The sequence below is a fragment of the Chaetodon trifascialis genome, chromosome 14 (assembly GCF_039877785.1).
Source record: "Chaetodon trifascialis isolate fChaTrf1 chromosome 14, fChaTrf1.hap1, whole genome shotgun sequence".
Classification (NCBI taxonomy): Eukaryota; Metazoa; Chordata; class Actinopteri; order Chaetodontiformes; family Chaetodontidae; genus Chaetodon; species Chaetodon trifascialis.
In genome coordinates, this window is record NC_092069.1 from 6,042,930 (window position 1) to 6,058,307 (window position 15,378).

General features: G+C 39.8%; 1 protein-coding gene across 1 annotated transcript in view; it reads right to left on the reverse strand.

The window, feature by feature from the left end:
• The window catches only part of rragd (ras-related GTP binding D), a 46,384-nt gene extending 32,162 nt beyond the window's left edge, over positions 1-14,222 (reverse strand). Inside the window, exons 1-4 of the mRNA XM_070979408.1 lie at positions 13,960-14,222; positions 10,830-11,125; positions 8,915-9,114; positions 8,471-8,585 (exon numbers count right to left, since the gene is read on the reverse strand). Of these exons, the coding sequence (XP_070835509.1) occupies positions 8,471-8,585; positions 8,915-9,114; positions 10,830-11,125; positions 13,960-14,083 (735 nt within the window). The 5' untranslated portion in view covers positions 14,084-14,222. The remainder of the gene's footprint in view (positions 1-8,470; positions 8,586-8,914; positions 9,115-10,829; positions 11,126-13,959) is intronic.
• Positions 14,223-15,378: the final 1,156 nt, after the last annotated feature.

The following is a 15,378-nucleotide window of genomic DNA, read 5'->3' on the forward strand; positions in this document are numbered from 1 at the left end:
CAGTGCTGTGCCTACATACAGCCTCACAGAGCTGTGGAAGTATACTCTTTTTGTGTACTTTTTTTTTTTTTCTTTTACTAATTATTACACCTAAACTTAAACTAAAGCTATAAATCTGTGCATTCTTCAGGTTTGTGTTTTAGTTTTATATTACTAAATCAATGACTGGAGTAAATCCAGCCAAAGACAGATGCTGTTTTGTTAACATGGGAGATGTCCAGAGCCTATTGGGACCGATTTGGCATATTTAAATAGATCAGTATCAGCTAAAATAAAGTCAAAATCAGACTCTTTCTTGATTGTACTCTACTATGATCGCCCCCCTCAGCCTGCTGGCGCTGCAGCATTACTCCCCTTTACAACAGCCTATAGTGTACCATTTTATTGCATATATGAGTGAAAATTAAAATGCATGAGTGTGAAGACTTACTTGGTTGCACTGGTGACTGCTCTGACATCCAGTTGAGCAAAATTCTCTAAGCTCTAAAGCCGTAACCTCTCCTCTCTTCTCTCTCTCTCTCATTAGCACAGCTCAGTGTACAAAACATTCAGCTAGCAGCTTCTCATTTTCAGCCATGCTGGCGATCACTTTCATCAGTTATTTACATAAATGTAGCCAGCAGCAGGAAATAGTATCAGCTGTCACTAATTAATGTTAATTCCATGAGCAACTTAACAACAAGCCAAAATAAAACCCTGCTGTTGTTGGTTTGTGTGCTCTTTATAAGCTCATGTCTGTAGTCAGTAAATGATTGTTAATGGAGTAAAAGAACCATCAGTGTAAGTGGATCACAGAGTGATATGCACAGATAAAAAAAACACCCAATGTGATGTTATGTCATAACTCATGGGATAACTGTCTGCTGTCTAACCTGGATAATGTTTACAATCTATGGGCAACACCTCTGCTCACTCACTGTGGAGTACCTAGATGCTTTACTAAGTACAAAAGAGAGGAGGGAGAGATGTGTAAATTTAGTGTTAGAGCGCAGCTGGTTCATAACTTGTTAGCTAAGTCAAAGTTATTGGTGTGCTAGCTCTCAACAGCAGTGATTTGTGAGCTAAACTAATAAGTTATAACCACCAAACATTGCATTAAGGCCAATCAAGTGTAAACACAGAACACGTTAAGCTATTTATTCCTGAATTTACCCAAGAACTTAAACATTCTAAGCAGTTTCGCCATGTACTATAGCATATTAGCAATGCCATGAGTATTTGCTAGTGAATTTGTGTGTGTGAGCATGCGTGAGAGTGAAAGAAAGACCTTTCCAAGTGCACAATTGATGACAATAAATTAATATCAGGTGTGATTCTGATTAATTTAGGATTTATACATTAAATATATCGCTTAATTTTGCATATTATCCATTGAAAATACCAAAGACAGTTCATACATATCAAGCTCACACAAAAAGGAAAAAAATAAAAATAAATACATCAAATCATTGTAATATAAATGCAGAACTGTAATATAGAAATGCTGGGGTTACATATCTAAACATATGAACATGGTGAACAATTAAGCGAAGATATAGCCAATAATCTCAGGTCTGATCTCAGATGCTACAGAGTGCAGAATGGAGGCGAGTGGTGAGAAGGGACGGGTATAAAGTGTCAAGCAGTACATTATGTTTTGTACAATAATATAGTCCAGAATAATGTAACACAGAACTGTATAATGTGCATGACAGCGGTAAATATTATGTATTCATTAACTCCTGAGTGGCATTCTACAGATAAACTTTCCTTAACATCATATCAATAGTTTAAACTTATGAACTTATAGTACCAGAGCCTCTGTACTTGGATCAGCTTATGAAAAACAATGTGTGCCAAATTCAGAACCCTACACATCACTTCAATGTGCCAGACACATTAAATCTACATTTAGGTACGTATAAGGACCAGATTCAGTATCAGTATCAGAGCTATTCAATATTAACACACATGGATCAGGACACCCCTGGCTAGCATCTCCATCTGACTGATATCTGTCAGTTCTAAAGCTGTTCACTGAGCAGCTAATTAGCTATCTAGCCTCCAAACTGACATTAGCAGTGTTTTTTCCCCAGCTGACATTTGTGTGGTGACTCGCTCCGCAAGCCAAGGTGCAACACAAGAAATGTGCCCATGACTATAGTTAACAAGGAGAAAAGTTGGAGTCTGTGGCCACTGGGATGAAGAGAAAGCCAGTCGCACAGACAGACATGCTACAAACACAGAGAGAGTCATACTTGAAACGGTCATTTTCTGGACAGCCGTATTGATTTTTGATGTTTTCACAGAATGTGGCTCTGGTCTGTAGTTCTACATTCATGTATAAGTATTTCTATCCAATACATCTGTGAAACCAAGCATCAATCTTCATGTCAGTATCAGACAGCATACAGTCTCAATACTTTCCAGCATAGCTATAATTTTGTTTGAAAGCCTCATTTCAGCCTCACAGAATTAAGGAGTGTAAAGAGAAGAGAATCAAGCAATCCTGAACAAGCATAATGTGCAGCTATGTTTAAAGGTAACAGAAGGTCACTGGTGGGAAAGCATTGTCCAGTTAAGTCCTGCCTGTTCTCCTTTGAGAACTGAGAAACTGAACGGTCATCTGTTGTCTTGTGCCACATAGAAACTACATTAATTATTGTGCCATTGTACTAATACACAATCTTCATGGGAAGCCACTACAAGCGTCGTGACTGATAACATAGTTTCAAAATGTGCTCTTTGGTTTCAAAAATAAGGATAAAAACAAGCATCCAGAGATTAATCTAATTAATTGAATTGTATACATTGTACATGTATACAGTTGACTCACTTTTTATTCTGTATCCTTGTTATTGTCTTTCTGATCTTTCAATGTCTCTCTTTTTTTCTTTGCTGGCTGTAACTTTAATTTCCCCAGTGTTGGATTAATAAAGTTTATCTTATCTTACCTTATCTTGAGTATAATAATGGCAAAATACCATTATCTACTAATCTAAGCATACAAATTCCAAACCTTAATTTTTACTATGCCAGATAAAATTAAACAATAAGTTGAAACAATTTCCTCCTCCTCCTTCATGTTTTTTTTTTTTTTTTTATTTATGAGCCCCCCCCCCTTTCATTTTTTCCTCTAATTTGTGTATTTGGTCTCACACCTAGAGCATGTACATGGAGGCTGAGAGTCTGCCAAGTAAACACAGTTGAGCTGCTGATGCTGATGCATACTACACTGCCATCAGACTACAAAGCTCCTTCTGGCTAGATTTTTGTTGATGTCGATATATTTTAGCACTACTTAGTTGTACAAGGCGCGAGGCCTTCTCCTAACCCAACATTTTAGGCTGGGTTAAGGTTTGCTGGCTTATCCAAAAAACGGATGAGAGCCAATGAGAACGTGCATCAGGCACACAACACTCAGGATTAAGACACCTGATAAAATAAAACCCACCATATTTAAAAAAGAATCGTGGTCACAGAATTTAAGCATATTGATCTGAAAACAATTGATTAATTGTTTAAATGGAACACTAAACACCCCTTGGGGATCAATAAAGGAATCTGAATCTGAATCTAAAAGCAAACTGGCTAAAATCCTCCAACAAAAACTGAACATTAGAGTGGACAAGAAAACCAGTACCTGTCAGTGTAATGCAATATAGCATCAAAAACTACATCTAAATGACCATACAGTCAACACACGGCGGGACAAGCCATTGGGAAGTTGAGGAATTTTCCTGAACTGGATCAGTCTTGTCTTTTTTACCCCTAACCATTACAGCACAGAGCCTAGAAAACCAATCAAAAGGTCATCTTAGCTGCAGCTTCACGGCTGGTGCAATCCGTAATAGCAGGTTGCAAGGTGCCAGCATAACTGAAACTGAAAAGCATCAAGCACTCGAGTTAGTTCAGCAATTATTGACCATATCTATGGATAGAAAGAGAAAAACACCCCGCGGCTGGCGGCTTTTATTGAACTATGGCCTGTAAGGCATATATTATTTGACAGCCAACCCAGCGCTAAATATCTTCTGATAAATACTGACTCTACAGGTGAGTGTGGCTCTCAAGAATTATTTATTGTGGCCTTTCAACAAAAAGAATGAATGGCAAGTATGTTACATAATACAGCACATATTCATAGTGAATTTAATGAATACAATATTTGATTCTTATGTCAGATGACACGATCTCTTTTTATGTATTTTAACAAACAGATGAACCTGAGTCAACAGGAGATAGTTGCCTGTGACGACCCACCAGTGGTCCTGAAGGATAGAGTTTGAAAGACATTGAAATGTATGGATCGATATGCTTTGTGGGTCTTAGGGACTGAATACAGCTGAATGCTGGTCATCTGGAAATTTTGGATGCAGAGTCAGAAAGAGAGAGCTTTGACACAGACGGTGGGTGAGAGGCAGCGATGTAAGGAAACCGAATTTTTTTCACACGACCTCATTCAGTACAGCTGGCCTGTTTTCTCAATTTCCAGCCCAAACAAGATGTGCCAATATCGATCACTGCTCTCAAAACATTCCACAGCATGTAGGGTCAAATCACAAGTGGCTGACCTGCTGTGGAGCCTAACTCACTGTACAGGTCTGTATGTTGGGCTTTTTGTGTTTGTTCAGGGAGCTATGAATACCTGCTCCCGCTGGTATCAAAGAACTGAGGAACATGAACGACATGCCACACACAGAGAAAGCACTAATGCATATTTCTTACCAGACAGTAAAGCAGATACTGAAGGTTTTCTGAGTTCTAAGCAAATGTCAGAACATAAAGAATGAGTCTGAACGAGGCGTCAGATGCTAGAGCGCGTGATCAATGTTATTATATTTGAGCTGGATGATGAGACCACCACTTTTTTCCCTGATATCACTATTGAACTGCAATATGCTTTGATTCTTTAACAATATTGTTCGCCTGACACTCATGTCAATAAAATATCATGGATTTAAAAAAAATGATGATGTATCTTCTTCAAGTTTGTATGATGTGTGTCTGCGCGACTGCATTAAAGACGCTACATGACTGCAGGGGCAGAGGAGGGAGGGGGTCCCTTGTTACAGTCCATGCAGTCACTGAAACCATCACTCAAATGATCAAGGACAGTATTGCAAAGGAAGTCAGGGAAGCTGGGATGTTTTCAGAACAGCTTGATACTGTCACGATTTGGTTTGTTCCATTTTGTTACTTCCAGCTTTATGTTGACGGTTTACCTCATGTGTCATCTGCTTTACTTCCTGTTTTCCCATCATTGTTAGTGTTGATTTGTGTCACCTGTCCTTCATTTGTTTTCACCTGTGCTTCATCATTCCTCCCCAGTGTTTTTAAGCCATTGTTTTTCCCCTCTGTCTTTGCCAGAGTTCTTTTTTGTTGGATTGGTTTGCCTCTCTGACATCTACAGCACAATACCTCACTTCCAAGGAGCAATGCTCCAATGTCGATCATGGGAGGAAGAGGTTCGGTGCACTGGGCATTCCACAGCGTCTGCTATTTGTTGACCTGACTCACACATTGTCAAGCATGGGAGTAGATGCCACTCTCAAAGTCACTGCTCAAGTCAAAGCTGAAGCCCTCAGAGAGTCACTTCTCAAGTATGAGACCATCCTCACTGCAAATGTGTTTCTCAGGATATTTGAACACATCACCCTTTCCAAATAAATGCAAACATGCTGGTGAAGGGGACTCAAGAAAGCCTAGGAAGCGTGCCAGGGATTCAATTGAGCAGACCAGTTTGTAATGTGTGTAAATAAGAAATTGTGGAGCCACACTGACTGAGGTGAAGACGCAGAGTGGAATCCAAGAAAAAGATGGGAAAGAAGAAGGCTACTGTATGGGAGGTGAATTGGCATCGGATGAGAACCCATCAGACCCTGTCTGAGTATGAAGTCAAAGTGGCACAAGACAAAGGGTCTCAGTTTTGAATCAAATGCAACAGTCTGGCCAGAATTTGCAAACCTGGATCTGAAGAACTCAACACAAGGTCAGGTAAAGGGTGTGTTTTTTGTGACCTCACCCAGGTCAACCAAATGGATGGCAAGAGTCCATCATCCATGATGAGTAACCAAAAGCTACCTGAGCCACATGCCAGGGACGTGTGTGCACCTTTCAAATGTATTTTCTGGCCTGTTATATTTTCATCATCTGTAGGATCACACACACATATGAAACCCCCACTTTTCACACTGTGAATTGAATATGCTTTGTGTGGTATTTTGTAAATGTGCTTTGTGTGAATATAATTTAGCTCTGTGTTTGTTAAACACTGTTGACTGATATTTTAAATGCAGCCTATTAAGTCAGATTATGTATCAGGTGATCATTATATTGACATGGGGAGGAAAACCTGGAAAATGAGTTTCTTTGTTTTACATATTAGCCTAAAACAAACCATCTGTGTGTGTGTGTGTGTGTGTGTGTGTGTGTGTGTGTGTGTGTGTGTGTGTGTGTGTGTGTGTGTGTGTGTGTATGTGTGATCAGGTATTTATCACGTTGTGGGGACAAAAATCTGTTTACACAGTCATATTGTGGGGACTCACCTCCCTTATGGGGACAAAATGCAGGTCCCCTTAATGTAAATCATTAAATTTTAGGGTGCAGACTGAGGATTGGGTTACGGGTTAGGTAAGGTTAGATTAGGTACAGGGTTAGGAACAGGCAAATAGTGGTTATGATTAGGGTTAGGTTAGGGTAAGGCTCCAGGAAATGAATGTAAGTCTATGTAATGTCCCCACAAGTGATATAAACACAACATGCGTGTGTGTGTGTGTGTGTGTGTGTGTGTGTGTGTGTGTGTGTGTGTGTGTGTGTGTGTGTGTGTGTGTGTGTGTGTGTGCTTTTAGTTGGCCACTCTGCTCCTGAATCAACACCTCTCTCAAAACAGTTTCAACAAAAACTGAACATTAGAACCTCCATGAAGGTTTGCTGAGCTACATTTAGGTAATGCAGAATATTCAGCTGTGAAACTCTGAAACAACTTTGTGAATTGCTATGTAGGCTTACATAAAAATATGCCTGCAATTATTTTAAAAATACCTCAGATGAAGGAAAAATGTTATTGGGATATACAAGACAAGTTAAAACAAGCAGCCCAGTTAGAGCTGCAACAGTTGGTCAATTCATCTTTTAGTCCATTAAGAGAAAATGAATAAATTCTTTAGCAAAGATGACAAACTTTTGGTCATTGCATCTTCTCACGGGTTACGAATTGATCCTTTCCTTTGCCATACATGACAGTAAACTGGATATATATGGGTTTTGGACTGTTGGTTGGACAATACAGGACATATGAAGACCTCACCTCAGGCTGTTGAAAATCACAACATTTATTTTCTAACATTTTTTGGACCAAACAATTCATCAATTAGCTAAAAATATAATTGGCAGATGAAAAATAATGGTGAGCTGTAGCCCTAAATCCACAATATGGATAATTTCTTTGTTCATCCTCACACAGTGCTTTTTTCCAAGCATTTACCATATTAATATATTGGAAACATCATACATAATGGACTTATTTTGCTCAAATTTTAATAAAGGAAAAATTGCCAACATTTTACCATTTGTTTCACTAGGTAAATGGTTGCCATACTTAAAGGTTTAGTGTATTTACATGTATGGTTTATAACTGAAATCACCAATTTTATATGCTAACCTTTTATTGATGTACATTTTTATGACATCAAAGGGACATTGTTCAGTTTCCATAGCTATCCGTCATACATAATTACATATATTATATTACAAGTAATTATGTATTAAGTATCACTATAAAATTGAAGACTGGTTTGAAACTCAGTGAATAAAGGCACTTGGATTTGCACGGGACAATAAACAACACAGACAAAGAGTAAAAGGCAAAGATAAATATTACATGCACAGTGGATTAAGACTTAACTTAAAAACATGCAGGGCCTGCTTTGAATGAATGGCATCAGCAGAGGTTTACAAATTTCATTTATTTAATTTGATTCTGCAATTTAATTTCATTTAATTTGACATTTGACATATAACATAAATATGACTTAACGTGCTCTTTGGCAGAACAGCTATGAGGTGGATTCAGTTCAATTTCAAGTACCACAGAGCAGCAGGAGTGTGGGCATTTTGGTGGTGTGGTAGCCAAAGGCATGTAACAATCAGTGATGAATGCATGTCAGTGAGCACATCTAGTTTGTATTCTTTGGTTTTCTCATTGATTGTTTTGGGGTTTTTTCACAGGCTAATCAGTGGTGGCAATCTATGCAACGTTGACGTTCATGAAATGAAACCCGTATATCTATAATGTGTCACCACCACCTAGTGACTGGGTCGTAAAGTGCAGGAGGACAGGCCCATGCAGTACAATGCAATGTGCCTCATCTTGATTATTAAAATGTGGAGAAATACAGAAGCACATTGGTGTGACGTTTGCATAGAGATTTGGCTACAAGTCTTTAGTCTTTCAGATAAATTCAGCTCATTCAGCAGCAGGATTACTTACAGATATAAAAATGTTGAGCAGGTTTTCCAGTGTAGGCAGCTGTGGGATGAGCTTCTGGACCACTTTACTGAAAGCCTCAAATATGGAGTGGTCGTATATACTGGTTAAATAGAAGCTGTAGAGATCAAGGAAAACGATCTGTCTCAGAGGAGGGTTCAAGAACAAACTGCTTCACAGTTTAATCCTTTTTAGCTTTTCAGCAATCAACAAAACAGCATTTCAAGGACATCACACACACACAGTATTACAGTCCCAACATTACAATTCCTGTAGATTAGGGAGAAGCTTAATGAGCATATTTAGTCACAGTCAATGATAGCAATCATCTTGTTAAGGATGGGGAACATTTTTCAACAAAATTCTTTTTGTTGTTTAAAATATTGCCTAACTTTGCCTCAAAATTGGTCAAATTAAGATTTAAATGAGTTAATGTGGAAAACCCACCTCAGGTGTATCCGCTCCAGGCCTGCATCTGCGAGGTCATCGTTGGCTCGTTTGTGAATGTCCCTCTGCTTCTCGATCTTATGGTCATCTGAAAGGCCGTCCACTTTGTGAATGAACACCTCAAAGTTAATGTCCGGGTTGACTTTGTAGGCCCTGGTCACAGTGAGATGTAGTCTGCTCAGGGCCTCCACATAATCATCCTATCATGACGAAGATAAAAGTTGTGCATCACTTAGGGAGTAATCCCTCTACTGTTCAGTTTCTCCTTTGGTTTGAACTAGGGCTGGGTGATAAGACGAAAACGATATGTCTTGCGATAGATACGTAATCACTATCAATAAAAAATGCGTTCGATAAAACATTAGATTTTTTTTATCTTCGTCGGAAGAAACCTGAAGTTGCAAAGCAAGGTTGGTTGCATGAACAAAGGCACTCGCTCTCTGGTAACTGAGCAACATAGGGAGTAATCGCTAATCAGTGAGAGAGACACGCTAACATGGCAATCATGTAGCAGTATCAAGTTCGGTTGCGCCATCTCGTTGTCTTGTGTTTCATGCTCCACGAGGAGTGAGATGAGAAATAGAGAGTGAGCGCTGCAGCGAGCAAAGAAATTGTTGATAAAACAGGGAAAGTCAGCTCGCCAGTATGGCAGTTTTTTGGATTTTCTAAGTCGGACTGTAGTCAGACCAATGTGGTCTGTAACTTATGCAAGACTGCCATCCCCACTAAGAACAACAAGTAGCACACCACCATGCAGGGGTATCTGCTTCAGTGCCTGATGACAAATCATCTAAAAGGCACAAAGACATAATGGAGGCAGCAGCATATCATATAGCTAAAGACATGCTTCACTGAGCACTGTGGAGAAGCCAGGTTATAAACATCTCTTACACGTACTTTTTTTTTTCTTTTCTTTTTTTTTTAACGCACTGCAATAAAAATATAATTGAATAGTTCATGTATGTTTAGAGTAAGAAGAGTGACTTGTTGTTCATATGTCTAGGCTGGTTTTATAGTTCAGCCAGTGTTACTGTACTGTCTATCATGTTTGTTTGTTTTTGTATGTTACAGATGTCAAGTCTACCTCAGTTTCTGCTATGTTTACAAAACACTGCACATATTTGAAAACATTTTATTCACCAGAAGGTGAATCAGCTTGTGAACTTTCTGCACTAAACCTGCAGAAAAAAAGTTCTCAGGTTTCTCTCTGTTTACATTTTTACACTTTTTTTACATTTATTATTTGAGTGTTTTCCACGGTTGTGTTGACATTTTCTTTCCTTTCTGCCTTGATAGCTGAGGGGATTATAATCAGAGGAAGGGTAGATTCAAAATAAAAATGTTTAAATGTATTGTATTTTTCTCCTGGTCCTTATTTTAAATAGGTCGTAAAAAATATCAATAATTATCGATATCGACCGATATAAAACACATATTGTGATACAGTTTTCAGCCATATCGCCCAGCCCTAGTTTGAGCTACAAAAGTTGTCTTTGAATGACTGTTGGTTAGTGATGGCTAAACAGTCTGGCCAGCGAAGGTCAATACAGAAATGTCAAAGATACATCAGGACACGCTGTCTACCTCTACCTGTGTTTGACAGCAAAGTCGCTGAACTGCTTTCACAGTCTACAGTATTTTTGCTGAGAACTGCACACGTGGAAAAAACGGACCAGACTCCAAATTTATAGATGACATGTGGTGGCTATTTTGTTGGGTACAAAAACTAAAGCATAAAAATGATACGTTGGGGTTTTTTTAGGGGTTCATGTGCTGGACTATTTCCTGGTCTCTATGTCCTCAAGCCTGGAAATGACAGGTGGCAAACTGGCTGCATGTTGAATAGGATAATAAGAAGTCCTTCAGGACATTATAAAGGATTAATTGCTTTTAGAATACAGCTTTGTGGCCTGACCTGTGAGTCGATGACAAAGATCAGAGCTCCGGTGCCTCTGAAGATCATTTCATAGTCAAAGGTGGGGTCGAAGAAGTCGATCTGGCCGGGGAAGTCCCAGATCTGGAAGCTGACGAAGGAACTGCTGGAGACGTCTTCTCTGCAGATCTTATTGGTGCTCTCCAGGAACAAGGTCTCGTTGGGTGACATTTTATGGAAAACTACCTTCTGGATGGAGGACTTCCCACTCCTCCGAAGGCCCATCAACAGTATACGAGGTTTGACCTCTCCATTCAGGGAATCACTGAAGCCCAACACTACGCATCAACAAAAGGACAGAGGCACCATAAATTAGGTGATTAAACCTACATTAGACAACCACCTATGACACATTTACAGGTTTATAGATGGCTTCAAGAGGGATTCACTGATTTTACATGTCATAGTCAACTTACTAGTCAATTTACAAATACTACTAGCAGAAGTGGGTGATAGTGCCTCAAAATATCATGATTATGGCAGAGTAATATTGAGATAACAGTCTTAATGACAATGTGATTGAGTTCCAAACAAACCAGCAGGATATACCTATCTAAACAGAACCAACTGCCCCTCCCTCATGACCACTGCAAAGATCTCCTTGATAACGCCTCTTAAACACTTCTGGTAGAGCTGTTTAATAGCCAACTGATCTGACTTTGTACTGACCAGCTGTGCGAATGTGGATCAATACATTATTTAATATTGTTCTTGTAGTACTTAAATACCCAAACATTAAAACACTATTCCTTCTCCTTACTCTATCAGCAGGAAGCAGTATGAACATACGAGGACTGTCGGCCTGAATTTCCTGTCTCCCCAGGGAAATGTACAGTACTACAGAAGGACAAATGTCTGTGTGCATGTTTGCCTTTGTGTGTATCACATTCCTGCTTTGACATTATGACCTTGATCACTCCATGTGTGGGGCAATAAAATTAAACCCATTCTAACAAAAGGCTTTCTGCTGCAGCCTAAAAGACTGGCCACATACTTGATGAGCTGTGAACTGAGGAGCCTTTAGTCACTGTACAGTAAATAAGTCAATAACACAGTGTCTGATAAAACAATAGCACCCATTATATCTCCACTCCATTTGACTTCATCTCAGTGCAATGTCAGTGTGGGCATAAAGAACTGCTGAGAGGACGGCCATTGACTTTCCAACTATTTACTATTGGCAAAAACATACTCATTTCCATACCTCCCTCTCTTCCACATATCTCATTATAAGCATAAGCATTATAAGAAGACACAAGCACCGGCTAATGCTTCAGGAGTATAACCTGCGTTAAGGTAAGTATATTCTCCTAGATGTTCCATAGTTGGTAAGACTAGTTTTACCTATAGTGCACCAGTTGGCTGGAATGATGTTCAGAAATCACTCAAACTCACAGCTTTCATTTCACCTGCTGAGTTTAAATCACATCTCAAATATACATCTGCTCCTGTTTTAAATTCCTGATCTTATTTTATGTTTATATTTATTACCTTGTCTGTCCTAAATATGTGAATTGTGTTACCTTGGCCAGGGCTCACTTGCAAAAGAGATGTCTATCTAAATGTGATTTTTTTTAATCCCTGGTTAAATAAAGGTGAAATTAAAAAAAACTCCAGATTGAACTAATTTATAAGAAGAAAGGAGGGAGGAAAATGAGGGTGAGCTGGAGACAGAAGTGATTGGAATCCAGACAGCTGTTTGATTGTGTCATCATAGAAGTCCATGTCCATGACTGACCAAGTGGCGCTACCTCGACCACACTGCAGTCCAACAGCCTCTCACAAATGAGTAATGCAACAAAGTTCAATCAGTTCTCATTTTACAATTCTCTACAACTCAAATCATAATTCATTTCAAAAATGAGGCACTGAAGGACAACACTCGCGTTTTAAAGTAGATATTCAGATAAAGTCAAGGTGTCCACAGTCAGTCATTTTCATCCTCTATTAGATTTATTTCTGCCGGTGTTAACTCCCTGTGCCGTTTCTTCATTTTCTATTCAGTCTTTCTGCAGATGCAGCCCAGCCTTCAAAATTGTCATTATCCAAATAAGTTAGAGGAAATGTTGAAGCACCTCATTGTTGTAATAAGTTGTTAGCTTGTGAACAAGTTGCTATAAATTGGAAACAGTGATTTTGACTGTGTCCCTGTTGCTATGGTTACTCATTTTGGATACACTGATTGAGCGCCAGGTGGTCCCATGAATCATCTGGTAGAGTAATACACACACACACACACACACACACACACACAGAGAGAGAGAGAGAGAGAGAGAGAGAGAGAGAGAGAGAGAGAGAGAGAGAGAGAGAGAGAGAGAGAGAGATCTCCCAAAATGCAACACAAGACTGTAATAATTCTAGATAATAAATAAACTATTGGGTGATTTTCCAACGTACTTTTTGTTGTTTTTTTCAGTCCAGCACAGGCTTTAGGGATAAGGTGGTCTAATGTGTGATTTCTATGTGCGTATTGTATTTAAACTGTTGATGTAGGCACATACTCATAGAACTGGAGTTACATCCATCAACGACTATTTTCATGCATCTAGATTAAGGCACTGCAGGTGAAGAGGGTAAAAATCTTAACAGAGATTACTTACATTGACTACTTACATATTGACAATCCGTTGTATTACAAGTAATCATTTATTATTATTATTAAATATGCAAGTGGGTTATTATCATAATAGATGCTAATTCCATACATTGTTATAGAAATCATTAAGAAACAAAGTCCCCAGTTGATCACACATTATCTATTAAACATGTATAGATCTACAGAAATGTTCAGAGCAGAGACCTGAGCTAAAATAAACACCTGCATGTCATTTTTCTTTCCATTAGTCTTAAAGAAGGCATGTTATCAGAAGTTGTGCTCGGCGCTGCGGTCACGCTAACTTTAAGCGCTGACGTCCACTCCGTTGTCCGCTGACGCAGACATTTTTATTTAGCTAACCGGACAGCAGGTCAGCTAAAGTTAGGAGCGACGGCTGCTGAAGCTCCACTAAGACGTGTGAGCGGCGAACACAGCAGAGCCAAGCTGACACGGGACCGTCTCCCCCCGCTCTCTGCCGCTCTGTGACCTTCCTCAGCCCCACACATGTCCGCCTACCTCCGTCCTCGCAGCCCAGCTCGGCGTCTGAAAACGCCTCCAGATCGTCCTCGTCGTCGTAATAACCCAGAGCGGTGTCCTCCTCATCGTCCCGGCTCAGCGCAGAAACCCTCTCACTCGTCATGCTTATTTCTTCTACCGTCGTCTCGTTTCTGCTTTGGGTTTACGCTGCTTGTAGTGTCAAACTTTTCAACAGTGTCACCTGATATGCGAGAGCCATGATGGTGAACTTTCACCGCCCGCCCCCCATCCTCCTCCAGTCTGACAGCGCGGCCGCGCCTGGAGGGTCGGCTGCCAGTGAAGAGGGTGCGCAGTGAAACAATGGGCCTGTAATAGATCTGTGTAAAATCAGTTCAAAAGAACCAACCAAACCTTTGGCGCCAATAAATAATATGTGTGTACATACTGTAGCTACATAATAACACCCTGAATGACACTTCATCTCTTATTCTACTGAAAGATGAAATGGCAGATTGAATAAGATTCGTTGAATCTTCAAATATTCTAGTAGGATTGCAAAGTAGAGGGAACAAAGACATATCAAATTCACTTTTCCAATTTCCTGTACACTGAAATTTGCCTCTTCTGGGACATGTCTTTGTACTCAGGGTACTTAGGGTCAGAGTTTAATTTGGTTCAACTTTGGGCTAAACCTGGTGGAAAACCACAGCAGCGCACATTGTGTGTGAGCAACTTTGACACAAATGCATCTTTAAATGCGAGACAGAGTTCTCCTTATTACGTCCATGCATGGTCCGCTACTGTCCAGGACAGCATAGCCCATGGATGCAGGCAGTAGGGCTGAGAGGGCTGCAACATCCCCTATAATGAGGTACAATAAAAGCCAGTTTTATCTGTTAAACTTTATGCTAAGTTAATACTGAGAGTGAGAGACTCTCTGCGGGGATGAGACACCGATGGCCAGGAGAGACGGAGGTACCAGGACAGCTGATGGTCCAGCAGAGAGAAGCCAGGGTGAAAAGAGAGGGAGAGAGAGAGAGAGAGAGCATTTTTCATCGTCGATTTCTCGTCATCAGCATAAATAAGGGCTGTGAGTCTGAACATTAATAAATTCATTTAAACTGAGACTGACCCACCAGAAGGATAGTGGTAACTGCTAACTACTCCTGAGGTATCCAAGCACAAACTGAAAGTAAAAGGGTGAGTTTTTAGTTTCAGTTTAGAGGCCTCAACAGAGTCAGATGTCTGATGTCAAGAGGGAGCTTATCCCAGAGAAAAGGGGACTGACAGGAGTCCCTGCAGCCAGCTGACACCTTTTTAACTTCTTGGCCAGAAAAAATCCCTGTATTCTGAGAGCGTAGTTCATGGGATGGGATATAAGGTATGATAAGATCACACAGATATGAAGGAGCATTTACAGTTTTATAAGTCAGCAAAGCAAACAACACAAAGAAAACA